The sequence below is a fragment of the Panthera pardus genome, unplaced genomic scaffold, assembly GCF_024362965.1.
Source record: "Panthera pardus isolate Hobbes unplaced genomic scaffold, ASM2436296v1 HiC_scaffold_25, whole genome shotgun sequence".
In the NCBI taxonomy this organism is placed as follows: Eukaryota; Metazoa; Chordata; class Mammalia; order Carnivora; family Felidae; genus Panthera; species Panthera pardus.
In genome coordinates, this window is record NW_026526821.1 from 28,406,641 (window position 1) to 28,434,160 (window position 27,520).

At 49.9% G+C, this 27,520-nt stretch overlaps 1 protein-coding gene across 1 annotated transcript; it reads right to left on the reverse strand.

Annotated features, from left to right (window-relative positions):
* Positions 1-4,537: 4,537 nt before the first annotated feature.
* Positions 4,538-27,398, reverse strand: NSFL1C (NSFL1 cofactor). The gene is made up of 9 exons (XM_019458945.2): positions 27,263-27,398; positions 24,663-24,760; positions 18,538-18,612; positions 15,903-16,068; positions 15,190-15,282; positions 13,737-13,846; positions 12,744-12,881; positions 5,964-6,128; positions 4,538-4,938 (listed from the first exon to the last, which is right to left on the reverse strand). The coding sequence occupies exons 1-9, from the start codon at positions 27,365-27,367 to the stop codon at positions 4,776-4,778; spliced, it is 1,113 nt and encodes a 370-aa protein (XP_019314490.1). The 5' UTR covers positions 27,368-27,398; the 3' UTR covers positions 4,538-4,775.
* Between the last annotated feature and the right edge of the window lie 122 nt (positions 27,399-27,520).

The window sequence follows — 27,520 nt, forward strand, 5'->3', positions numbered from 1 at the left end:
CAGGTCACTGGGCTGAGAGCATTAGGTGTGTTGATTCCTTGAACTCTGCGGAGAACACACTTTACTCATGGAGCAGAGAGAGAGAGACCAGTCGAGGAGGAAGGGCTTGGACTCTCGCCACTGCGGTCCGTTCTTGGTTTCATCAGTTTGTTCCCATCTCACAAGTCTGCTGGGGGGGGGGGGGGGGGACTTACTCTCACTCCTCAGTAGGGGACCAGATGCTGTCCCTGGTACTGGCTCCCTCTCAGAGTCAGCCCCATCTGCCTGCCCGGGGTTGTCTCTTAAGGAAGGAAAGCCTTCGTTCTTCTTTGTCAAAGAACCAACCCTTGATCACCTTTCACAACCCAGCTCAAGGGTGCCCTCTTCTTTTTTTTTTTTTTTAATTTTTTTTTTTTTGGTTAACATTTATTTTTGAGACACAGAGAGACAAAGCATGAACGGGGGAGGGTCAGGGAGAAGGAGACACAGAATCTGAAACAGGCTCCAGGCTCTGAGCTGTCAGCACAGAGCCCGACGCAGGGCTCGAACCCATGGACTGTGAGATCGTGACCTGAGCCGAAGTCGGCCGCTTAACTGACTGAGCCACCCAGGTGCCCCAAGGGTGCCCTCTTCTAAGAAGCCCTCCCTGATTTCCCCTCTGCCCTAGTCATTCCCCCCTGGCCGTGCCCTTGGGCCTGCCTTCTCCACAGTAGTTTGGTGGTCAGACAGTTGGGGATTCAAATCTTGGTTCTGCCTTTTCATCAGTGTGGGCAGTGGGACTTGAGGTTAGTTCCTTTACCATGCTGAGACTCTCATAAAATGAACTAACCATAGTACCTTTGGGTCGCTGTCAGACTACATGAGGTAAGGTACATACAGGGCCTGGCACAAAGATATTGCTCAAATGATGGACGCAGCTATTATCATCAGTCGTAACTAAAGACCTGGCCTTGACATTGAAGGCCTGAGGCGCTCAATATAGAGGGTAACTGGCCCTTACCAAACTCCCTAGTCCAGCTCAGGCAGGGCAGAGAAAGTGCTAGAGGGCATTCCCTTCACACCCTGCCCCCGCCCCCACCCCCCACCCCCCACCTACACACTCGGCTGTCTTCAGCTCCACCTTTTTAAGTGGCTTTGCTGGAAGCAACAGGTGCCCTTTGCAACGATGCCCCCCTGTGGCTGAACGAGCACCTGCTTTGGGGGGAAGGGAGGGACCGCAGTTACTGGAGCACCTACCCCATGGGGCCTTGACGAGCAGCACGGTTGGTCGTCATCCTGTCATCCTTTAGACCGGGAGGTCTTATCTTTGTTTCGCAGGTTCATCCAACCAGTTATTTGTGGGGGACCTGCTATGCATCAGGCACCATGGCAGGTGCTCAGGGGACAAGAGTGAACAGACACATAGAACATACAACGCACCACAGGCAGGATAAGAAGGAAAATAAGGCAGGACAAGGGGATCGCGAGGGGCCAGCCCTGCAGAACTCTTCAGGCCTCAGTGAGCAGTTTCCAGAGATTGGGGCGGCAGCGGGGGAGGGGGGGGGAGCGGGGGGGGGGGAGGGTGGAGAGCACCTGAGGGTTTTAAAGGAAAGAAGTGACAGGTGTGGTGCCTGTATGTGAGCAGACTGCCGGGCAACGGCAGCAGCAGGGGATCAGTGGGGTAAGGGCAGTTGTCACCGGCAGAGATGACAGCGCCCGGGCTGGGACACTGCAAGGGGAGGACAAGCGGCCTGATCTGGGACGCGTGTGCGGCTGAGCCCAGAGGACTTGCTGATGAACGGGACGTGGGGTGAGGCTCGGGGCCTCAGAGAGAGAAGTCACAGGTGCACGAGCTGCTCAGACGGAGACCAGGTGGGACACTTGAAGTCCACAGCGTAAGGTTTCTGCTCTGCTTCCCTGTCCTAGCCTGAGAAGACTGGACCCGGAAAGGGGGGGCAGGGCACAGCCACCACCCGTGAACAGGAGCAGAACCCATTTAAAGAAGGAAGACCTTGTCTTTGGCCCTGGGAGGCAGTCCTGGAACAGTCCCCTCTGAACATGCTGCTGGCTAGGGCAGAGGGCGAGGAGCAGCGAACCCACCTTTCTGCACCAGCTGCTTCCCTCGGTGAGCTCCAGGTCAACCTTAAGGAGTCCCTGGAGGGCACTTTGTCAATGCCACCCAAAGGCGTAGAGCTGCGCCCGGCCTCCGGCCCACGTGCTCGCTTTTAAGCTGAACTCGGTGAGGATGCATCATCAGCCCAGTTAACTCATGTTTTTCATTTGGTGTTGAATTTTATTTATTTTAGGTAGTTTTAAAGTTTTATTTATTTTTGAGGGGGGAGGGGCAGAGAGAGAGAGAGAGGGAGAGAGAGAATCCCCTTCAGGCTCCGTATGGTCAGCATGGAGCCCGATGTGGGCTTGAACTCACGAACCGTGAGCTCATGACCTGAGCCAAAACCAAAGTCAGACACTTAACCGAATGAGCCACCCAGGTGCCCCATCACTCGGTGCTGAGTTTTAAACATCGTTCCATCAGGACACGTCCCATGCTTTGCGATAGGTCCTTGGCCCGTGTAATGACAGGAGGTTCCCTTACCAACCAACCAATTTTGGCGAGGACTCAAAATACTCCCATAGATGAACGGAATGTCTAGTTGAGAACGACTGCCCTGCATTCAGACCCCCCAGAACCAGTGGTTATTTGTCTTTAAACCTGTGAAAGCCTATCTGGGTGACTGGACCTTTCCACCTGAGCCACCCAAAACAGAGAACTAGAGCTAAAAACATCTTTGCCCAGCCTGGATCTGGACCAGGGTGATCCCTGGCTCAGTGGCCATAGTCCCTCTGACCTTGGGCCAGAGGTCTGACCTTGAGCCAGACGGTGGCCCAGTCTGTCTGAACTGGGGTGGCTGCGACAATTACAACTACGTCAGCTTCCTCACCCACTTCCCAGGGCTGGTTGGGAATCCCAAGAGCCCTTTGTAAACTCTTCTAGATGATGCAGGTTCTAAGTGGTGTTTTGATGATCTCTTTGGGTGTGTGCTCACTCATGCAAGCAGAATTAACGTAAGCAGAGTGTATGCGTGCAGGGTCTGGGACAGGGGGAGGGAGTGTATGTTGAGGGCAGGGTGGTTAAGAGCACGAGCCTTAGAAGCAGACGGCACCTTACCACTTGCCAGCTATGTGACTTGGGCTTGAGATTCTGCAGTAGTTATTACACTACTGGGACTACACTTTTTCAGAGCGACCCATTAGAAGCTACCAAACTCCACTATCCTCATTCTGGTCTTTAATGGGCAGGGGGACGACAATTTAGTTTTTCCAGACTCGCCCTTAGTTTCCACGGTCACCTCCGTCTGCCGGACACGCTATGGATGTTGCTGTCCCGGCAGGCCCCCCTCCGCCAGTGTGGGATGGGGAACACCAAGCCACGTCCCTTTCCCGGGATGGGCACGGCGTGGAACGCCAAGCCCTTCGCTAGCCCCGGCTGGGTGTCGTGTTCTTTGCTCGCCGCAGGCGTAAAGCAGGAAGAGAAAAGTGTGTGGTGATGAGTGCCTGGGAAGAGGGCTGAGGCACATTAGGTTTCAAGACCGGGGGACTTTGAGACAGTGGCGATCCTGTCTGTGGTTCCTCTGATAGGGAGGTGGAAGGACTTCCATCTAAAGACCCCGGCGACCTCCTCTCCCAGCTTCACACAGGAAGCACGCTTACGGGAGGGGGTCTTCACGGGGGAACTACTCCCTGAGTTGCTGCCCGTCGGAAGCCAGCAGGGCAGAGAACTGTGGACGGGACCTGCACACCAAGGCCACGGACACTGCTCTCCCCCTCAAAACGGACTCAGCGGGAGCCTCCTACAAAGGCTAACACCGTAAAAGGGGCTTGTAGCACGGGCAACTCGCCCTTTCTTCACCATCTGATTTGCCCCTTCACCACTAGTGGATAGATGGCTCGGTGACATTTTGATTGTTCCTCTTCTGTGCCAAGATGCCCTAACCCTGCACTCGTGTGGGCCAGTGTGAGCCGTTTCCCAGTGAGAGAACACCCGATCTCCCAGGTACAGATCTCTGCACGTGGAGCGACCAAGGCAATGGCAGTGCAGCCGAGAACATCAGGGCGACAGTCCAGACGAGGGAGAAGGGCTGGGACAGAGAGGCATCGCTAGAATCTCAACCAGCCAAGGCCCGGGGAGCTGGAATCTCCCAGCGTCTGAGTGAAAGGAGTGCAGGGAAGTATTTTCACCTGAAGGGCTCTGTGCATCCAGACCTGACCTCACACTCAGGCACCCCTGCTGCTGCCCAGTTGTATCTGGGCAAGAGGCCTGTTCTTGTGGGAGCAAGAGGCTGCAGAGCCTCTCTCTACAAGCGCTCGGCCCCCTTCCCAGTAACGGGGGAAGCCCACCGGTCCTCTCAGGGCTGGCGGGTGGATGCCAGCGGATGGGTGTCGTGTGCCACAAGCAATGTTTAAGCAGAGACGGTGGAAGGCAGGCTCCTCCCCGCACGCCCTGGAGAGTAGTGTGATTTTAAAGCAATGAAAGCTGGCTTCTGTGGGAGACGTTCCATACAACGTGCTGGTGATATCCTTCCTTTTTTTGGTCATTTTTATTTTTTTCTTTAAAGTCCATTGATCGTCACAAAAACCCAGGAAATGCAACTAAGGAGAAAACAAATGTCCAACCGAGATCTAAGAACCCAGAGCTACGGAGGAGACGTGGCACTGGCCTGCTGGGTGTGCGGGAGGGGGCGGGAGGGGCGGTCCCCGTGGGGCGGCCGGCCAAGGGGGACGCAGGAGGGAGAGGAGGCTGCCGGCCAGGCGGGCGGTTATGTTAACCGCTGCACGATGACGGCGTTGAGCAGGTTGGCTTCCTTCAGGGTCTGGCTCTCGTCAGCCAGCTCTTTGTTCGGGAAGGTAGTCATGAGGACAAAGCTGGTGGCAGCCATGGCCGGTCGGGCGTCCACGATGAAGAGTCGGATGTCGCTGATCCTGGTAGAGCAGGGGGGGTGAGTGGGGAGGGGGGTGAGCAGGGCCGGCCTCTGCCGTCCATAGCCCCCGGGCTTCCTTCTCCACAGGGCAGCCAAAGCACTCACTTGGAAGCACATCAGATCACGGCACTCCCTCGCCTAAAACCCTTCACGACTGCTCCCAGTTTCCGTGGGATAAACACCACCTCCTTACTGTGATCCCAAGCCCTACCTAATTTGACCCCCATGCTCCTTCCCCTTGCTATGTCCCGCCTTCTAGATTTTCCTCATGCTGTGCTTCCTGCCAACGTTGGGGTCCCTCGGGGCTCCTCTGCCTGATTCCTGTCCTGTAATCCTAATCAAACCTTTTCAGAACTTAGCCCACGTGACCCCCTTGTCAGCACTCAAGGATTGTCAAGCCGTTCCCTGGGCCCCACACGTGCTTCTGGTTTAGTTGGCCTATGCCTAATGAAATATGGATACTGCTATCCTAGAAAAAGGCGTTTGCCAAATACCTAGAATACTGGTTTAACAGTCCTCCCCTGCTAATCTCTGCATGCCTCAGTTTCCCCATCTTTCAAATGGGGTTGGCAGTTTGCTTTGATCCAGCCCAGATGATCTGAAATAGTAGAGCAGGTATTCTAGAATTTTCGAAGGGCAGATCTAGAAGAGACTTACACAGCCCAGTGGTTTTCAGAGATCCCCTGTGGGGAGGGACACCCAACTGGAGGAGAGGCTGGTGCTGTGTCCCCTCCTCCTCTCCATTAACCACAGCAGTTCAGATTTTATTGTTCTGCACTCAGGCTCTGCCATGAAATTTCCTGTGAACACACACTGTGGGGGCTAAAAAGACCCTGAGAAGTCCAGTCCCCTAACTTTATAGGCAGGAAGTGAGCAGTTGCTGGCCGCACTTAACAGAAGAGTGGGGACTAGAACCACAGGCTTCAGACCTTCCCGTCCCACTGACCCCTTCGGGGACCGCACGGAGCGCCCGCTGGCGTTTAGGGGGCCCTCCCCAAGCAAGCGAGGCCAGACGGCGCAAGGCACCTGTGGCTGTGGTTAAACTTCTGCACCAGCCTCCCGCCATCAGCGAGCCGTATCTGGATGTTTGTGGTGGGCTGGGACTCGTCGATTGAGACGGAAGAGCTGGCTTTGGCTTCATTCTCTGCCTGTTGGGCTGGAGAGCTGGTATTCAGCACCTGGGGGGCCGTGCTGAGGAGAGAGAAGCCTGTCAGGCCGCACATAGCAACAAGGCCCCTGCAGGAGGACAATCCCGCCTTGGAGTCAGCCTGAGCACGCGCTGTGTCCGGGACTCTGCTCGCTGCTGTGGCTACAAGGAGTGACTCAGACAAGCCCTGCCTTCGCGGAACCTACAGGCCCGGCAGAAGGCACTCAGGCCCCAAGCTGCGGCTAGCTTCCAAACTCCTGAGTAACCCGGGGCAAGTGACTCACCCCTTCTGCTTCGGTGCCCTCACCCGGACAAAGGCCCGAAGGGACGAAAGCAGTATGCATGACAGCCTGTGGCGGGACCAGATCAGGATGGGTTTTAGCCTCAACGAGAGAGGCCAAGGGTACTCCAGGTCTGTAGCGGAGGCAGGCCTGACAGCCGGGCAGGTGACTGCCGGGATGCAGGGACCAGTCCAGACTCCTTCCCGGTCACGGAATTGTCAGGCCTGTACCCCCCAGTGCAGCCTTATTCGTGTGCACATTCATCCTCCTGTGTCAACTACCAGAAGGGGACAGAGATTTCCCACAGGTCAACTCAAGCACCCCGCACCACAGGGATTATTTGCACAGTATCAACAGGACACGGCGTCTGCTACCGATCTTCGATCAAGCGGACCGGCGTCTGAATGCTCCCACTAGTCAGGTGGCGCTGGGCAAGTTACTCGAGCTCCCTTAGTTTCAACAAGGGTAGTAATGAAGCTCTTTAACAAAGGTTAAGGCTACCTGACCTGCCTTGCTCAGCTTTTGTGAGGGATGAAGGAGAGAAATACACACAGCGCTGACACACAAAATGTACACAGAACTCCCGATTCTCGACAACTTCTGGAGGCTTTGCCCCTCTCCTGTAAACACCTGTGAGTCCCCCTCCCAGCCTTTCCCTGAGCAGCCGCCCTCACCTAGACCCCTGCAGAGAAGAGAGGCCAGGAGGTGGCAGCTTGCCTGTCTCCCCCAAGCTTCGGATTACATCAGTTCCTACACCTCTCCCTCTCCCCTGGATCTTTACAAGCTAAAAATGGTACTCCTAATAAAGCCATCGGAAAGTGCTTTCCCAAGTGTGTTTCCTGAGACCCTAATCCCCTGAGAGATCCCCAGGAAGGCTGTGGAAATGCCACACATCAAACCGGCAGCACCAGAGGCCACTTGCATATCACAGGTCTTGAGAGGCTGTGCGGTTAAGGCAAACTCATTTGACCACCTTGTCCTTTTTTCAAGCTACACTTGTTAAACCTCCTGCATATAGAGTATGTCCTGGAACTCAGTTTGTGAAACACTGCCCTAGAGCATATAACTAGCAAAGAAGAACGGAAAAGTGAACTGTTTTCTGTGACTGTTAAAAAATGAGGGCTCAGAGAATCACAAAGCAGAGCTCAGGGGAGAACCCAGCTATGAGAGGAGTTTCTTTCTACGCATCAGCCTCTCAGTAGGTGGGACCCAAATGTGGGCCAACGCATGCAGACATCACACCATCACAGACTTCAAGAGATGTTCAGAGACAGTGGAGGGCTCAATACTACACCCGTAAATGCCTAAGACTGACTCTGTTCATTAGTTTTATGGGCATGAGGTCAACTCTCTAATTAGACTATAGACAGCCTGTCTCTCAACTGTTCAAGTAACAATTCCAAGGACGGAACAGGTACTCCGTGAAGCTACTGCCTGCCAGAAAGGGAACTCTCACATCGTCAGTCAGGCTTGCAATGAGAAAGAAGCGAGATGGCCCAGAGAACCAGTTTCACCTAGGGTGGGGGCGGAAGGGAACCAGGAATGACGTTGACTGCTCACACGATGTCTAGGGGAGGGGAGGGGGAAGGGGAATTGATGTCCACAGCCCCCTGGACTCGTCACAACTGTCCTTTGAGATGGGTGCTGTTTCCATCCTATAGACAGGAAAACAGAAGCACATGCTGTAGAGCAGTTTTTCAATTGTTAAAAATTCATGTAATGAACGAGCTTTTTCCCTGTACGTTCTGTGTGTTCCTCCAGCCAGGACTTTGTCAAGTGTCAAACTCTAGGGTTTATTTTAGGAAACTAATATATTAAAACTGCCTTCTCAAACTCCTCCCCGGCTCCCAGAGAGTCTGATACCCCCCTCTCCTACAAGTTGCCTGATGCTCAGCAAGTTAGTGAACATCTGGGCTTCTCAATTTCCTTTTCTGTAACAGGCAATACTATCCCTACACCTCCGCACCTTTTAGGGCAGGCAGTCCACTAAATGGCAGCCAGCACTACTAAGGAGAGTCACTGTGCTCCTGGAGCCATCGGGTCCCAGCTCTAGCACTGAACTAAACAACAGAGGCGGCTGTGGCCAAGTTACTCAACTTCCCAGGGCTTCACTGTGTGCACGTGCTACACGAGGAACTGTTCTGCCGTGGGGGTTAGCTGACATACCGTGTGCAGGCTGGACACAGACCAGACACTCAGCAAGTCCCCCACACAAGGAGGCAACTGAGGTTTTGGCTCTTTTCCCAGCACAGCCTCTCACACGGAGCTGGTGCTCATCACCTGAGGGTCAAGGAAAGCCCGATGTGCACACTTGGCCGTGTTGCTTCTGTTTCTCTTGCACACCCTGTGAATCCGGTGAGCTGGGGAAGTGTGAGGGACACGCTGTATGTTTATGATGCACTCATCACCGAGCTGGGCCCTGTGCTGAGTATTTCACATGTAGTAGTTCATTTAATTCTCACAATGGCGGGTGAGGAAGGGATTCATCATCCCCGCTTTATGGATGAGGGAACTGAGGCATAATGGAATTAAGCTACGTGCCCAAGATCCCGGTGTTGATTTGACGCGAAGCCAGGATACAATCCAAGCTGCCTGGCTCTTGTCATACTTTCCCTCCAGGCCTTGGAGTCAGGTAGACCTAGACCTGGATTTCAGGAACACTGTCCCAAGACACAGTTTGCACGTCAATAAAAAGGGAGTTAAATGAAATTTCCCTTGGTTGGGATAACAGCTAAAAATAATGCACCGTACCCAGCAGGTACTAGAGGCACAAATGCCTACGTGGCTATGTAAGAACATCCAGGATGCAATGCAGCGCGGTAGGGAAGAGCAGAGACTGGAGGGAACCATCTCTGCACTGACCAGTAGTGTGACCTGGATGTGATCTGACCTCTTCAAGGCTCAGAGTCCTTATTTCCTCCCCTTATTTGGGGGTGAAAACAGGATTAAAGGTGATAACACACATGAAATGCTTACTACAGTGCTTAGCTAACAGCAGAAAAAACACTCTGTAACTACTGTTTCCTATCATTTTTCAAGGTCCTGCCCTACTTCTATTTGTCTAAATTCTGGACCCGATGCTAGTGCCTGTCCAAGGGCTGTAACTGGAAATCCCCTACAGGCCCCTCCCAACCTACGCTGCCCTCAAGGACTGGAGCAGGAGGAACCGCAACACCGGATCTTACGGCTCTCACACTCGGACAGCAGTAGGTCCAAATTGCTCTCGTCACGTAGGACAGCCACGTGCAGTTGCCCAAAGGAGCTCAGCCCTGGGTCTGGCGCTTCCTGAGCACTGCTCACACTCGAACCACTCCTTTCCAGGGGCGGCCACGCCATCGGCAGCAGTGAAGGCACCTCCCCCGGGGAAGGAACGGTCCGATCAGACATCTACAGGAAGTTTCTTTACTGTCTCCCTGCAGACACCATACAACTCACAGGGAAACAGCCTCCCCCAGATGGAGAGCCTGGATCACCGACTGCTCATTTCCTTTGTGGCTGGGAATTAACTGGGCACGAAGGTACTTTGTTGTCACCATTACGTGCTGACACTTTGTCATCTCTTTACAAAAATGACCACTGCAGAAAGCACGGTGAGTAGCCGAGACTCAACATGGGTAGCAGCAACCGCACACCCCCGGGGCACTCTGGGCGTCTGCTACTCATAACTGAATAAACGCAGCCTTTCTGGACCTTCAAGATTAGGTCCCATCCAGACAAACAACTGTAAAACCTAAAACAACAAAGTTTAATACAACTGTAAGAGTTTTCTCAAATTTTTGAACTGAGAACAATTTATACATTCAGCTAATTAGAGGAAAAAAACCCAGGACTGACTAATTCTTGAGGCAAACCTGAGAACATTTTCTTAAACTTCTGGCTCTTGATCGTTTTAGTTGACAAGATGACAGTGGAAAACGTTGCAAAATTTATGGGAAAAACTAAAAAAGCTATCCATCTGGTTTAGATTGAAAAGCTAAAACCTCATCTCACTTAGCTATATGAAACTTGTCTTTTGCTCACTTTTCATAGAAAGCCAGCACTGAAATAAAATGAAAATGGAACTGGCAAAGAATATTTATTTAGCTGACAAAACCAAACTGTGTCAACCCTGATTATCAAGATCTGTTTCAACTTGTTGGGTGCATCCTCCACACTAATAAAGTTATTTATTTCCCATCCTGCTAAAATAGACCTCCTTAAATATATTTTAATTTTTTGAGATGTGGAGTCTTGCACAAATCCTATAGACTTCCCAGGAGTAGCATTTCCCATTAGTATCATGAAACCAACCAAGCCCAAGCTACACGGTATTCTGAGTTCTGAGCCAGGAGAGCAATTTGACACCATCTTAAAAATATGAAGACCTTTCAAGACAGCAATATTACTTCTAGCCCCAAATTAAGGGGTATACAAAGATTTAATTAGAGACACTCACTGCAGTGTTGTTCTTAAAACTGGCAGCTGTCTAAATGGTTAAAGCAGGGACTAATTAAACTATAGCACATAGGGGCGCCTGGGTGGCTCAGTCGGTTAAGCGTCTGACTTCGGCTCAGGTCATGATCTCACAGTCCGTGAGTTCGAGCCCCGCATTGGGCTCTGTGCTGACAGCTCAGAGCCTGGAGCCTGCTTCAGATTCTGTGTCTCCCTCTCTCTCTGACCCTCCCCCGTTCATGCTCTGTCTCTGTCTCAAAAATAAACAAACATTAAAAAAAAAAAACAAAACTATAGCACATACATAAGGTAGGAAATTATGTGAGTATGACAAATAATATTGCAGAAATACAATTACTGACATAGAATGACAGCCATGCTACTTTCATTAGGCAAAACAGCAAATGATAAAACAGCATGTTTATAAGACTAGAAGGATACTAACCGGATATGTCTGGGTATTAGGTTTAGGTTTTTTCTTAATCTGTACTTTCTATTATTTAAAAAAAAAAACAAACAAACACATTTTGTTTTAATAACAAAAAAAAAAAGAAAGAAAGAAAAAAGAAAAAAGAAATTACCTATTGCTCTACAAAGTTGAGCACAGATGGCAGGGAAGCCAGACAGGGCCAATCTGAGAACAGCTGTCCTGCACTAACCGACTGGCCCAATGTGGGGGATGAAATGAGAACAGGGTGAACTTACTATCCTGGTTATGGTAAATCAGTCTACTAGAGACCACTCTAATGTCCTGAGGCATTATCTTTGCTCTTGATAAGGCACGAATGGCCGACGGGGAGTCTCCTAGAGTCCCCACCCAAAGCTCAAAGGGCAGAGCTACCGGCAGACCACACTCTGATCTCTGCCGACAGGGATGAGGGGAGACGGGCAGTGCCTAGCTCAAGAGCTGCCAGATGGGGCTCAGAGAGGGTGCTTGCTGTGCAGGTGTGGGAAGGAATGCCAATCACAAGGCCTCGGTTCCAGTCCTGGCTCCACCACATACCAGCTATATACCCAAGGATAACCCTTAGGGTCCAAGAACCTCAGCTTTCCTTCTGTAAAGTAACGAATGTACTTGCAGGGAGGGTCACTATTCCCTGCATGCGTCTTCTGCACACAGTTCTCTCTGGAGAATACTGACCAAGTGACCCATCACACAGAGACGAGTGGGCTTCTGAGAGAAGGAAGCCTGCTTCTGCGTGGGCCAAGGTCTGGTGGGAGAACTCTGCCTATTAGAGGCAACAGTGACTTCAACCGATCAGATCCCATCAGGAGTCTAAATGGAAGATGGAGACAGTGGCAGAGGACACAGGGCAGAAAAAGGCACAGGAGGTGACAGTGAGTGTCATGCAGGGCCAAAGTAGTAGAGATAAGAGCTGCAGTAATGGTGGAGAGCAGCCGGCACAGGGCAACGATGTCCCTGAGCTTCTCTGGATCCTGAACAATGCTGCCGCAAGGCTCCAAGACTGGCTGGGCAGAAGAGTCAGAGATTTCTTGTCCCTCCGCATCCCCATTTCAGGTGACTCCTGAGAACACATGTGTCTGTCCTGGCCTTAAGCTACGAAGGAGATCACTGCTGCCATGAACGTGCTAGATTACGGAGTCAAAACAGCAATGTGTTACCCTTTGTGCTCACACTGACTGTGCACTGTGGGGCAGTGCTCTGCGCTCCTCACAATGATTAAGGAGTAAGAACCCTCAGTTCCATTTTACGCTTGAGCAAACTGAGGCTATGTAGTCCAAGGTCATATGGCTAGAAAATGAAGAGATTTTAAACTCAGGTCGTTTAACGCCAAAATCCACGTTCTCCACACTTTTCCGCCCCTAAAGATAAAATCCGCAGTGCTCGGAAACGGCAAAGAGCTACGTGCACGGTGATGGTACCCAGGGTCTGGGGGGCCTGGCGCAGTGACCGGCACGTGCCACTTCCACCTGTGCTGCTCTTACCTGCCCAGTTTCTGACCCTCGCCAGTGAAGGCTTTGAAGGCTCCCTTGGGCTTCACAAAGTCCTCATCCCGATGGTCCTCCATGTCCAAATTCACCTGCCCGCCATGAGCTAACCTCCGCAGCTCTGCTGGCACCTCCCTGCAAGAGAAAAGGCAACGCTGGGTCCACACGGAGCGGCACGGGAACAGCAGTGATGGGTGCGAGGGGAGGAGAAATGTTGTAGTTCCAAATGTGAAAATCACTGGGTCTCCCCAGGGCGCGGCTACTTTAGTGGCGATGGTCTGCCTCCTGCTGGTTTCTCACCTGCTCAAAGTCATGGCTGAGACCTCTATCTTATCTGGTCACTTGGTCCTGCCCCAGGCCCAAAAGGGAATAACAGACACACAAGGTTTTAGATCTGTGAATCTGTTAAATTCACTTAAAATTTTTACTTTTTAAAAATTTTTTAAATTTCTTAAATGTCTGTGTATTTTTGAGAGAGAGAGAGAGAGAGAGAGCGAGAGCGAGCGAGCGAGAGCATGAGCAGAGGAGGGGCAGAGAGAGAGGAGGAAAGAGGATCCAAAGTAGGCTCTGTGCTGACAGAAGCGAGCCTGATGTGGGACTCAAACTTACGAACCATAAGATCATGACCTGAGCCAAAGATGGATGCTTAACTGACTGATCCAACCAGTCACCCCCAAATTTACTTCTTTATAAAAAAAATTTTTTTTTAGGTTTTTATTTTTGATAGAGACAGAGCACAAGTGGCAGAGGGGCAGAGAGAGAGGGAGACGCAGAATCCAAAGCAGGCTCCAGGTTCTGAGCCGTCAATGCAGAGCCGGATGCAGGGCTCGAACTCACGAACTGTGATATCATGACCTGAACCGAAGTCAGATGCCCAACCAACTGAACCACCCAGGTGTCCCCCAAATTTACTTCTTAAATCAGCCTCTTCATTCTTATCTGCCATTCTACTCACTAACATGGAACCCAGAGGAGGGCTCTTCTGCTCACCCTCTGCGGATAGACTCCAGAAACTGGGCATTGGACGGGTCTTGGTAGCTTCTGAGTTCACCATTGTCCAGGCTGAACCCACTCTTCCAGAGCTTCAACACTACGTGAACCTGTGACAATAGGAGGTAAGCAGTCCATACATTATCAGGAAGCTGGCAAGCACATCAGTGTGTGCAGTAGTAACACCGATCTGTGTTAGCAGGTTTTTACCATTTTACTGTGTCATTATCCAAACACAGAAAGACAACATCACACACACACACACACGCACATACACACACACGCGTGCGCGCATGCACAAGGAAATCAATCAACAACCAAGTATTAACTTAAAGTAAGAAGGTGATATGGCAACAGGTTAAGAGCATGGGTTCTGATTTAAGCAGACCTGGGTGTGTATCTTGATTTTGCACTCACTACCTAAGTGGCTCTGAGCAAGTGACTAAATCAAATCTGTGGCTTATCTGTAGGGTTGCCAGTGTGCCTGGCATGTAGCTCGTGCTCAACTAAACTGCCATGGCAAATTTACTCATGGGATTACTTTGCAGTCATTAAAATGATTATCTACAATTTGCGTTAACTCCCTAGACATTTTCACAGAAAACGGTCTAGGTTACAAACCAAAATATTAGCAGCTGCCTCAGGTGGATACAATTTTAATTTTCTTGACTTCATTTTGGAATAAACCCAAAATGATTAAAAACAAATATATTATAAAAACTAATGGTCCCAAGGCCAAACATCTATTTATGGCATAATATTAAATTTAAAAACCTCACAATTATCTATATAGTCTGAGACACTGATTGGAGAGGGACCCTATGCACAGGAAAAAAAGGGTTGGACAATAGTAAATTTTTTCAAAGTTGTGCTTTGGGTGGACTGAAGCTCTTTTTTTTTTTGTTTATTAAGAACATTTTTTTTTTAATGTTCATTTATTTTTGGGAGAGAGAGAGAGACAGAGCATGAGCAGGGGAGAGGCAGAGAAAAAGGGAGACACAGAATCCGAAGCAGGCTCCAGGCTCTGAGCTGTCAGCACAGAGCCCGACGTGGGGCTCGAACTCACAAACAACGAGATCATGACCTGAGCCGAAGTCAGACGCTCAACCGACAGAGCCACCCAGGCGCCCCTGAAGACTAAGTTCTTTAGCCATGTCCGCACCACCAGAAAACCTCAGAATCATGATCCCTCCGCCCAACATTCATGGAATGCTCAGAAAACTCCTTCGTTTGCCCATCCCCTCTGCTCACTCCTTCTCTCGGGTGCCCCTGCACAGCCAGATGAGAGCTGACTTTTGTTGTCAAGTAAGCCTCTCCACTCCTGGCCCACAGTGATGGCACTGCCTCTTCCTTTCCAGAGGCTGCTGGTTCACACATAACATGTGACCAATCCCTTCTGAAAACTGGCAGAACAGGCTTTGAGCTCCCCTAAGGAAGGTAGATGCGCACTCACATCCTGGCCGGAATGCCGCCTCCTTTCTCCCGCCACATAGGCAGACTCTTCCTCTGGTGCTGCCCCAAGGCGGTAGCCACCCCCTGCAAAAGGCTGTAAAAGACACGTTCATAAACACTTGAGGTGTGGGGCCCTCAGATACAATGATCTTACCTACTAGGTGCACCTTCTCTGGTACTGAACTCACAGCTACAGGGCCAAGCAGTATGGTAGATGAATTAAGTGGCCAGGAATGGTGAGAACTGGAAGGGAGGGGGGAGGGGCTGCTTGGCTAAAGGCAACAGCTGCTACTAAGCTCTACTTAATCATGGCCAGGTAGGAATCTGGGTGCAAGATAATAGCAAAGACCTTCTGATGTTCCCAAAGACAGAAATCTAGAATTTATGTAACACATCAATTCAATTCAATACTAATTCAATTAAAACAAAATAAAGCAAAATACTAAATAAGTCAAGTTGGTTTAGGCCAAATAAAACATGTCTGCAGGACCTGTTCCAGCCCACAGGCCACAGGCTTGAAAGTTGCCCCAAATCTTGATCTCATGTTACAAGATGAGAGAAAGTGCACCGCTCTTCTGGACACCAGAGCAAATGAGCAATAAAAAAAAAAGACGAAACAAAAACAAATTCAGTCACTACTGGGGTGAGGAAGGGCTCCTCCCAGTCTCCAGAACCAGAGTCCTGTGGACACAGACAATGATCCCCTGTGCTCACTCTCGGTTTACTGGTTTCTCCGGGACTCTTGGTCACTCGTTCCACAGCCACAGCTCCATGCTCCTTGGCACCTTTAAAGAGATCATCCACCAGCTCGTTGGGACTTTTCTTCCTGGGAGGGCCAACAATCTGCTGTCCACTTCTTTCTGAGCCCCCAGCATAAAACCTGTGCAGAAAATATATGTCTAACACTAAACGCACTTGGAAAACATGAATAGAGCACATGCCAGGCTCCGGGCTGGGTGCTAGGCACACTGAGGCAATAATGGGTGCAACGCCCATCTTCAAGGAATTTACCGTCTAGTTGGGGAAACATGTAAGCAGGCAGGCAGGCATAATGCAGTGTGAACAGCAATGGAGGTCAGTAAGGGATGCTCTGGAGCACTGAGCTATGGAGGACAATCAAGGCTTCCTAGAAGAATGTCTTCTGGGCTGAATCTTGAGGATGAGGACGAGGACAAGTTTATCAGGTGAAGAAACCAGGGAAGGGCATTCCAGGCATGCACGACAGCATGCCAGCTCCAGAAAGAGCCCCAGCTGGGAATTATTCGTCCAGGGGCCGGCACCTTTCTAGGAGATAGCAACTGTGGTCACAGTCAGAAGCAGCTACCACTAACAGCTCTGGGTTAATAGTGGCAGTGGCGTCGTTAGTACAAGCAGCCAGGCTCCAGTGTCGGCCCTGCTGCTGAGTGACCCAGGGCAAGCCAGTGCATGGCCCTGCATGTCATTTTCCGTATCTTTGAAATAGGAGGGAAGGACCACATGCCCTACCTACCTGCTCCTTAAGTCAGGGCCATGAGGTTCAAATCAGCGGATGTATGCAAAAGAATAAGCAGAATAATGCACACATGTAAGGTGGTGTGATACAGCACCGAGAGCTCACCCGAGCCTCGCCTCACCTCGCTATTCTTGTGACGTACACCGGGGGCAATGAGAAGAGGGCACTGAAGAAGGTCAGGGAAAGCTAAATGCCAGCCCCAAGATACCCACACCAGGCTCTGCAATGGGCCAAGCACAGCTTGAGAAGGAGTTAGCAGTTTTTACGCCGGTTCTGAAAACCAGTACTCACGTAGCCTGGCTCATCACTCCTATTCACTGCCAGGTCAACAGCATGTCGCTAAGTGGGGACATTGAGAACCTACAAAATTAGTCTCAGCCTTCTATTTCCTGACATTCCCCACTGAATGCAAGGCAAGCCACAGGCCTTGACAAGGATGACATCACCAATGTCATCAGGTCTGAAATGCTGAGGGGCCGAGGAGGTAATCAGGATGTGAAATAAAGGAAGGTCATCACCTGGAGGATGTGACAGGACAGGAAAAGGAGGCAGCGGCCATTTAGGAGTTGGGCATTCACATACTTGATGGCATTGCCTTTCACTCAAGGAGTGTAAAACTCTGAACCTTGAATGTATCTAAAAAGAAGGCTGTGAGGCAGTGTAAAGGTCACTATATGGATGAAACAGAGAATAGAACACATGTAATTTCTCAGCCCACTTCCCAAAGAGTGACCATGATGAGATAATTACATTTCTATAATGGTTACTGTAATGTTCCTTAGGAATGTCTGACAGACCGAGGCAGGGCCCATGGGGAACTAAAACCTGTGAAATGAGGCTGCAGATGAAGTTCTGCTCGGTGGTCTTTATCATAGAATCTCAAAGCCTTGGCTTGTGAACTGAGAGCGTGTAATCAAGTGCTTAAAAATATTCACTCCCTTGTCCCTTTCATGTCTAGAAACTCCACTAAGAAAAATAATCTGAAATGCAGTCAAAGATTAATACACAGAGATGTTCAAAGCACTGATGTTTAGTGGTAAAAAAAACTGTAAACAACTTAAATATTGGACAACCCATTTGATGAGCTACTATAGTTGCTGAAAACACTAACGAAGAATCTTAATGGCACAGAGAAGTACTGAATATATAGCCTTAATCCAATAAAACCAAGACACAAAATTACCTGACTGACACCATGTAAAATACAAAACAAAGCACAGTTATATACAGAACACTGAACAGACCTATGCCAAAATGTTAACTCCAATTACCAAAAGGTGGATGAGTGTTATATTTTTTTCAGTACACTATTCTGTTTCTTCTACAATGGGCACTATTTTTACTATAACATTCATAATGGTTAAAAACAGACAGTGAGTGTGTGTGTGTGTGTGTGTGTGTGTGTGTGTGTGTGTGTGTGTTGGAGAAAAAACACATTGATAAGCTTTTACTCTGCTCATTATGCGATATACTGCCTTTTTAATCAAGAAAAAGCTAGAAAAATATACACCCAAAATGCTGATACCTGGTTAGCACTAGGTTGCAGTACAAAGAACAACTTTTTTCCTCTTTATCAGTTTGTTTCCCTTCCCTTAATACTCAACAAATATGTATTAATAATTAAAAATAGAAAAACAAACCCAAACATCCCAAAAGAAAAAAAATAGTGACAGGGGAAAGGGATCACTTCTAAGCTACAGGGAGTGGGAGACTGTTTCTAGGATATAACCCACCTAGACTAGCCCACAGTAGTAATGGCTAATGAGAACTGAGCACATTATCCTTTTGGGTCCTTCTAGATGATTTACACATTATCATGAACTTTCCTGTGGACTGTGCCCCCTAACAAAGACTCACCTCTGGCCCTCCTCTTCCTCCTCCTCTTCGTCTTGGTCATGAATGAGGTCTCTGAAGGATGTCACCCTATTATCGCTGGAGACACAGAAAGGAGCAAAATGACCTCAGGGAGAACTAAAAGTAACTCCCATTATCAGCTGCTAAGGAGTTGAAAACATAGGGATTAGATATTTTTGGTGGGGCAGAAGAGGATCTATGTGAAAGAGGGTTAGCCTTTCTAAGTCTAAATGCAAAATAACGTGGCGTTTACTTCTTCAAAGTCCACAGGACTACTAATAAATTAAAAAGGGCTATCATGAAATAAAATGGAGTCCCAATTTAAGCTCTCCTAGGGGGAGGAGAGGGCAACAGTTTGGGGTGTGTCCTAATTTAAAAACTTACTATTTTCATCATTTAATTTTTATTTATTTATTTTACAGATTTTTATTTTATTTTTTTCAATTTATTTTTTTAACGTTTATTTGAGACAGAAAGAGAGCATGAACAGGGGAGGGGCAGAGAGAGAGGGAGACACAGAATCCGAAACAGGCTCCAGGCTCTGAGCTGTCAGCACAGAGCCCGATGCGGGGCTTGAACCCACGGAGCATGAGATCATGACCTGAGCCGAAGTCGGACACTTAACTGACCAAGCCACCCAGGCGCCCCAGATTTTTATTTTTTTAAAAGTAATCTCATACCCAATGAGGGTCTTGAACCTACAATCCTGAGATCAAGAGTCACAGGCTCCACCAACTGAGCCAGCCAGGCAGCCCTCATCGTTTAATTTTTAAATACTGAGGGATGCTTATGTGTTAGGCACTGAACTGGATACTAGGTCTATAAAGATGATCAGACCTAGTTCTTTTTTTTTTTTTTTTTAACTTTATTTCTTTATTTTGAGAGAGAGTGTATATACACCCCAGGGAGGGACAGAGAGGGGGAGAGAGGCTTGGGAGAGAGCCTCCCAAGCAGGCTCTGTGCTGTCAGTGCACAGCCTGATGTGGGTCTCAAACTCCTGAACCGTGAGGTCATGACCTGAGCCGAAATGAACAAACGCTCAACCACTGAGCCACCCAGGCGCCCCAAAAGTTCTTATTTTTGAGTTGCTTATAGGCTCATTGTGGCCCCTGGGCCAGGAAACCCTCTGCTAAATGGGGGCTGAGGCACATGGGATGCGTGGGTACAGAACATCCTATCCCTCATGGGGTGGGGATGGGGGAACATCAAGACAAGTTTCCCAGCAAAATGGACATTTGGACTGAGTGCTGAAGAATGAGGACTGTCAGGTGGATAAAAGGCAGGGGCTGGTGGGAGAAGGGGGGCAGCAGCGCACTGCAAGAAAGAGGTATATGCACACACACAGAGTAACACATTCGAGGAAGGGTGAGCTATCAACAAATGAAAAGGAAATGAATATGTGGGTGGAGGCCTCTGCTTCTGCTGTAGGCTAGTCAAGAAAGAGTCTTTATTGGTGTTTAGGAAAAAAGCAGGGCTGTGTGTGGGGCTGGAGAGGGTACACTAAAAACGGGCGTGAGAAGGGTCACCTTCCTCTTCTGACATTGTTTTACACTGCCACTTTTTTCCTAGCTTAGACTGTCCTCAAGGAACTTAGTTTTTCAAGGAGGAGGCATTTGATAAAAACACTTCTGGTATTTCTTAGAGTAAGAAGGTAACGTCTCTATAAGAAGAAGGGGAATACAGGTCTAGTGAGGCTAGACCGAGAAGCCTCGAGGAGTTATTTTCTAGAGAAAAGCTGCAGATCAGTCTTGCAGATTTATACCAAAGAGATAATCAGAGGACAGAACAAGGCTTTGAAGTTGCATCGACTAGAAATGAGAGAACAAAGACCAATTAATGTAGCAAATACACTCCCTGCTTGAGTTAGCTGAGGCAATCTCCTGGGCATTCCTGGATGCTCTCTACGACATGGTTCAAAAGGATCCAAGTGACAGATGTGCGCCAGTGCCCCAAAAGGCTAATTCCACTCATTAACCTTCCCAGGGGGAGTCTTCCACAGATGCTCGGCCTAGTATCCGTGGGAAAAAAGCCCCCCCCCCCATTGTTAACACCTTCAAATACACACACGCACACATGCTTGAGCAAACCACTTGCTCTGCCTACAGGTTTTTCTCCAAAAGTTCTTACATCCGGACTCTGACACAGACTCTGGTGTCCACATACCTGGTTTTGATCCCAACTGAGCCTCCCACCCTGGGATCCTGGGCATGCTAGCGAAGCGCTCTAAGTTTTCATTCCCAAGTGAAAATGGGGACAATCACAGCACCGACCCCACGGTGCAGCACATTTCAAGTGCTGTGCTCGAGCAGTGGTTCTCCCAGTGCCGGTCCTTAGACCGAGCGCACGAGCATTACTGGAGAGACTGTTAGAAATGCCAATCCCCAGGCCTGCCTTAGAGCTCCTGAGTCAGAAACTCGGGGAAGAGTGTCTGGCACCCTGCGTCTGAAGCGCTCTCCAATTCTGCCGCACATGCTCAGATCTGAGAGCCGCTCTGGAGTAGCGCTCGGAGAATTGCCTTATAGCATGAACGTCAAGGGGACACCAGCAATTTTAGAACACTTTGTTCTGTGTCCTCCACAAAGTGGCAAAATGTCTCAGAAATTTCAGCACCCAGACTCTATCTCCCAGGTACCCTGGCACCCTGAAGTGCCACAAAAGTCCTTTGTCAGATCCGTTTTCCACAGTGATGGAAATGCTGTACCTGTGCTGTCTAGTATGGAAGTCACAGTCACATGTGACCTATGGAATATTTGAAATGTGATTAGCATAAATAACTGAATGTTCGTTTTATTTAATTTTAAATAATCTAAAAAGCCACATGAGGCTATTGGCTTCCACACTGGATAGTAGTTTTAGAGAATCAGAAAATGGCAGCCCCAGACATCCTCAGAAAGCATAGTTTAGTTGGAGAAAAGAAGAAGAAAAGGAAGAAGCTCACCGCTACCTCTTGCTGCGCTAGGTACAGGGGTGGGAGGAGCTGGACAGGGAGTAGCGTGTGGCAGAAGCAGCTCCGGATTTACACAGACTTGGCCTTGGATCTGCCATACCAGCAGCTGGGAGTTACTCAATCTTTGTAAGACCCAGCACCCTGACCTGTGAACTGACAAGCACCTACCTACTTCTAAAGTTGTTGAGGCATGACAACGTAGGTAAGAGTATCTGGCAGAGCCAGGCGGATGGTGGGTGCTCCTGAAATCCCAGTTCTCCCACTTCCAGGAACTTATAATTTACTGAGGAACAAAAAGTTAAATATCAGGAGAAGAGTTCAAGACAGCCCACGAGTGATGTCACCGAGTAGTATGTGGATATGGGTCAAAGTGAACAAATCATAGGTGGCCTGGATTCCTGAGGAACGGGACGGGACTATGGCACGTTGCCCACGGGCTGGAGATGATGCTCTCGACAGAGAAGGCGGGCACAGAGCTAAGCCTAGAAAGACCCACGGGGTTTGGACAGGTAGAATGCAAGACAGCAGGTACATCCAGTCAGGTGAGAGGCTCAAACAGAAGCAGGAGAACCAAAAAGGAGGTCAAATTAAGACACCAAAGAGATCGGTTTGGTTGGAATAAGGATGTGAGAAACGAGGGTAAGTCTAGGAAGGTAGGCTCAGGGCTCGCTCGGGAGGACGCTGCATGTCCACGAAGGGAATGCTGGAAACAGAAACAGACCTTCATTTAAATCCTTGTTTTACTCGCTGTGCATCTTGGGAAGATGCCCAGCTTTAGTATTTTCATCTGTAAAATGGCTACAGGGACAATACCCACACACAGGGTTGTAGTGAGGACTAAAGAGATGTACATGTAAAGGCTTAACCCAGGGCACGGCACCTGGCAAGTGCTCAATAAATGACAGCTGTTACTATCGAGGAGTTTAGATTATCCTGCAGCAGTGTTAACCTCTTATGTCCCATAGACCTTGGAAAATCTGTTAAAAGCTATGGATATCCTTGCCAGAAAAGACACACACACAATTTAGCCGGTGGTTTCAGGTAATTTATAAACCTTCTCACATCCATTGCAGACTTATCCTGGGGGTTCAGGGCCTCCACATTAAGAACCCCCTTCTAGAATCAGAGCAGGACCTAATTGAGTGTGGCTCCAAGGAATGGTGAGGACACGAAAGAGTACTTGAGGAGGACAGTGGGGGGTGGGGTGGAGTGGGGTGAGCCGGGGGCAGGCTAAGTGTCCTGCAACAGGTCAGTTGGGGTGGGGGCGGAGGCAGGTCCACACAGAACTCCTCTGAGGCGCTATTGTAAAGCATGGCTTCTCCTGAGAGTGCACTCAGTGCTTTCCTTCCAGACAAGGACAATGACATCAAACCATGCCCTTCCTCTCTCTTTTTCTTGGCTTCCCCGAAGCAACAAAGCAAGGCATCCAGGCCCGCACGTGCCTCGGTCTTAACATTAAACTCTATTTCCTCGATTGTTTTACTAGTAGGTCTACTTTTCAGTCTACGAATTTGTTGTGGAAAGAGCCAGGGAACACACAAAAAAGAATGAGGAAGACAAAAATGGATGCTGATAATAAAAACATGACAACAGCAGCAGCTAATATGTATTATGTTCGAAGTGCTTCGTAAGTTATGAATTCATTTAATCTCCCACGTGGTAGACACTGCTATTGTTCCCATTTGATAGGTGAGGAAAACCGAGGGATTGAGATGCTCAGTAAACCGTTCAAGGTCTCAAAGCTCCCAGGTAGCAGAGCTGGGACTGGAATGCAGGCAGTCAGGCTCACAGGCCTATGCTCTGATGAACCACGGTCTTGACAGGACTTTGGGGCTACTAGAGGAGAGAGATGTGAACATCTCACCAGAGGCCCCCCTCTGTATGTCTGACACGCTGATGTCCCACCAGTAACCTGGGGGGCCTGTAAAAGACTCATACCCAGGAAATCAGCCATCTTCCTAAAACCACGTTCCAGGCAGTAACGTCCAGATGAGCCATCACCCATACCTTACAGGTCAGCCCCTGTGAATAATTAAAAGATCAACTGCCTACTACTACCTCTTTTCTCTGGACGTGGGAGGGAGGAAACAAGTTAAGGAAGCACAAAATCTGGTCTGGGATTAGAGTTCCTTCTTCAGAGGGAAGAAATGTAGTTTAAAGCTTGGATGCCTTTAGAGAGAAACAAAATTTACCATTTCACTGTCAAAGAAACACTCCATCTGTATTCTGGGGCTGATTTAAAAAAAAAAAACACACAAATTTTCCTGGTGAAAACATATACCAGAGAGTAAAGACAAATCAGGCTAGAGCAGAGAGGGGAGCTGTGGTTCAGACACCTTTGTAGTAAGAGGCCCTGCCTGTCTCCTGGAGGATCAGCACTGTCTTACTCTGCAGATCATAGCAGTGGTCCGCCATGGGAACCCTGCAGCCAGGTGTCTGGGATAGGGGATGCAAACGGGATCATGAAGGTCAACTCTGGTTCACCGAATAAGGTCTCCCTCATCAATCTGGGGAAGAGTGGGCAACACAGGTTTATTTTCTCTAAGACTTCTTAATAGGGTAATGAAAATTACCTACCAAAAATATCAAAAGAGCCCTTCTAAAGTTATCTAATCTTTTCCATCTACAGCACCCCAGAGAGGAAGTCCTTTGCTTTCTACTTAAAAACTTTCAGAGGGGGTGCCTGGGTGGCTCAGTCGGTTAAGTGTCCGACTTTGGCTCAGGTCACGATCTCCCCACTTGTGGGTTCGAGCCTCACGTTGGGCTCTGTGCTGACAGCTCAGGCAGCCTGCCTTAGATTGTGTGTCTCCCTCTCTTTCTGTCCCCTCCCCCACTCACTCTCCCTCGCTCTCTCAAAAAGAAATAAGCATTTAAAAAAACTTCCAGAGATGGAGAGTCACTCCTCACATTCATAAATACAAGACTCTCAAACATCTTCAGAGTAGGTTCCATGGATTCCCCCAGGCCTGGACCATAAACCACACTCCACCTAAGTGTGTTGTCCACCTCTCTACAGGAAAGGAGCAAATCTTATGAGGTACTAATTCCCACCAGTTAGTCTAACTTTCTCACTGCAATCTATTGGCTCATATCTCCAGGCCTGAACCTTCCATCAAGCCAGGAAATTGCTCCTCACTGTTGGAAGCACACCCGTGTAGCAGTAATTGAAGTTGGCCCTTACCTGGGGGCTGTGCCTCTGGACACTGAACTGGGGGTTGCCTGCGAAATGGTCACAATGTCTTCGTCCCCTCCATCCTCATAAAAGCTTGCTAGGGCGATCTGAAACAGAGAGGTAGTAACCTGGGTTCTTAAACAGGCCTTCGTCTGACATATTTCCTTTGAGTGCAAAAAAGCAAAGTCACGAAGGTATGGCCCACACTTACGAGATGGTCTGTATCTGGGGACCATGGAAAATGAGATCAAAAGGTAGCAGCCCGGGGCACCTGGGCGGCTCACTTCAGCTCAGGTCGTGATCTTGCTGTCGTGAATTCAAACTCCACATAGGGCTCACTGCTGTCAGTGCAGAGCCAGCTTCAGATCCTCTGTCCCCTCTCTCTCTCTGCCCCTCCCCAGCTTGTGCCCTCTCAAAAATAAATGAACATTAAAAAAAAAAAAAAGTAGCAGCCCAACTATTTCTCCTCATATCACCTGAAACAAATTCCATATCCTAAGGGGAATAGAAGGCAAGAAGGAAGGCCGGGATGGAGACACTCCTCATTCTCACATTACCAGGAAAGGTGGTCCAGTGAAAGCAGCGTACATTTATTGAGCATTTATTTATGTGCCACATCGTTCTGAGCATTAACTCTACATGTGTTAACTTATTTAATCCTCAAAGAACTCTATGTAATTATTATCATTGTCTCATTTTATAGTGGATACGGAGACACTGAGAAAAATATTGCCCAAAGTTAAACAGTGTGTAAGGAGTGGAGCCAGGTTCCAAGCCAGGCAGTCTGCTCAGGCCCCTACTCTCAGCTTTTACGGGACAACCAGGAGTCAGGAACGGTGAGGTCAGTCCAGATGGCTATTATTGCTTTCCCACTGAGGCCCAGTTTCCTCATCTATCCAACAGGGACACCTGGCCCACCAACCCTGCACGATGAATGAGAGGACCCATTAGCGTTTATGCACAGGCACGTCTTAGCTCTATACATACAGAAGGTCTACGGGAGTCTTTTGGCCATTTGCGAGTGTTTCTCTCGCTGACTCAATGGTGAAGTATTTAATCACTCTGTACAAAAATACGAGCACCTAGGTCTATGCAGATGAAAGAGGCGTGGTTCCTGTCCTCAAGATCACCAGCCTTATAGGAGGCAGTATGCTGTCATAGGACACGCACTGAACTGGTATGGGGGGGGGGGTAGAGGGGGGCCTACATTCAAGTCCTGGCCCTGCCAGGCAAGTCATGTCGCACGTGGGAGCCTCATATTCCCTACCTGTAGTGTGAGGAGACACACTGAATGACCCGACAAGTGTGTGACGTTAGTCTAGGCTTTCCACGCTGCCCTGCACAGGAACTTCACACTGTGTGTGTGTGTGTGCGCACGCGCGTCCACATGCGCGCATACAGGCGCGATGCTGTACCTAACTCTTTTACTTTGGGGAAGCAATTTAAATGGGTGAAGTCAGCCCCAATTCAGATCCCAACCTCACTACTTACTGGCTGTGGACCTCGGGCATGTCACTTGCCCTCTGAGCCTCCCATTCCTCATCTATACAACGGAGCTGGTTAGTCTTCTTTACCTCAATGTTGCTAGGATTAAACACACCATCACATGTAAAGTGCCTGGCCCTTGGTGGTTCAGAGCTTGGGCTCTGGAATCGGACTGAACTGAGTTCTAATGCTATTGTTCCCACCTGGTAACTAGCGAGGCCTCACGCAAGTCACTTAACCTCCCTAATCCTCAGCTGCAAAATGCAAAGATTAAATAACTTCCGGCACGGAAAGTAGTTAGAAAAGCACCTGGCTCCACCGTAAGGATTCAAGAAATCACTAATCATCATCACCTACCTAAGACGCAGGCTGGCCAATGCCATTTACGCCATTCTTTCTGTAATTAATTGCCGAGCGTCTACGATGAGCGAGGACCTGTGCTCGGCCCTGGGGATTCAACAGTTTACAAAAAACCCTCCCTCGTGTAGCTCATCTTCATGACTTAGCTAACAAACATTTAATGAATACTTAATACGTGCCAGCGAACTAGACGATAAACTCCTCGAGACTCCCACTGTACAGATGAGCTAAGACAGACACTGACACAGGCCCCAAGCTGGCGCCACCACCTCGGAGGCAGTTTCTCCCAGCAATTAGGTAGGAGGGGGCGTGGGCCAACCGCGGGGCTGCGCTTCTCCCTCCACCGGCTGCCGGGGCGGCGGAAATGGAGATGAACGACCCCCTCGGCCTCACCGCAGCTCCCCCCAGGACCCGGTCCTTCCCACCGGCCAGGCCCTCAGCCGAGCCTCGGCGCGGCCGCCACGCCCCCAGCTCCCTTCTCCACGCGGGTCGCGGCAGCGCCCCAAGTCTCGCTGACCCCGCCAGCGGGCGAGGCAGAGGAGGGTGCCGAGGGCCCGCAGAGCAGGGCCGGGGCTGGCCCGCCTTTTCCCACGCCCAGGCCGAGCCGGCGACGCGTGGCAAGCGGCCCCCGGACCCCGAGGCCTGGGTCGGGCCGCAGCCCGGCGGGATGACTGTGCGCTTCGGCCACCGCCGGCTTGGTGTGCCAGACGCCCGCGTCCCGCAGCCCCCCCGCCGGCCCAACGCACCCGGCCCCGCGCCGCTACCTGCAGGTCCCAGCCGGCCGATTCGAGGAAGAAGCGGGCCCGGTCCTCCTCGGCCCCAGTCACCGCCACGAACTCCCTCAGCGCGTCCTGCCGCTCCGCCGCCATCTTCGCTCTGTGCGCCGCCCGAAGCGCTCCGCCCGCCGCCGCACAGCCTCAGCCCCGCAGCCGCGTTCCGCCTACCGGTCGACCCGGCCCAGCCTTGCGGCGCCCGCCCGCAGGCCCCGCCCCATGCGGTGCCTCACGCAAAGTCCTCCGTGC

Excerpts from the sequence above, each read along its gene's own strand:
- NSFL1C (XM_019458945.2), bottom strand. The coding sequence starts at position 27,367 with ATGGCGGCGGAGCGGCAGGACGCGCTGAGGGAGTTCGTGGCGGTGACT. Across the intron at positions 18,613-24,662 it reads TCCAGAGGCACAGCCCCCAG|CGATAATAGGGTGACATCCT; the intron begins GTAAGGGCCAAC and ends CTGTGTCTCCAG. Across the intron at positions 16,069-18,537 it reads GAGGAAGAGGAGGGCCAGAG|GTTTTATGCTGGGGGCTCAG; the intron begins GTGAGTCTTTGT and ends TTTTCTGCACAG.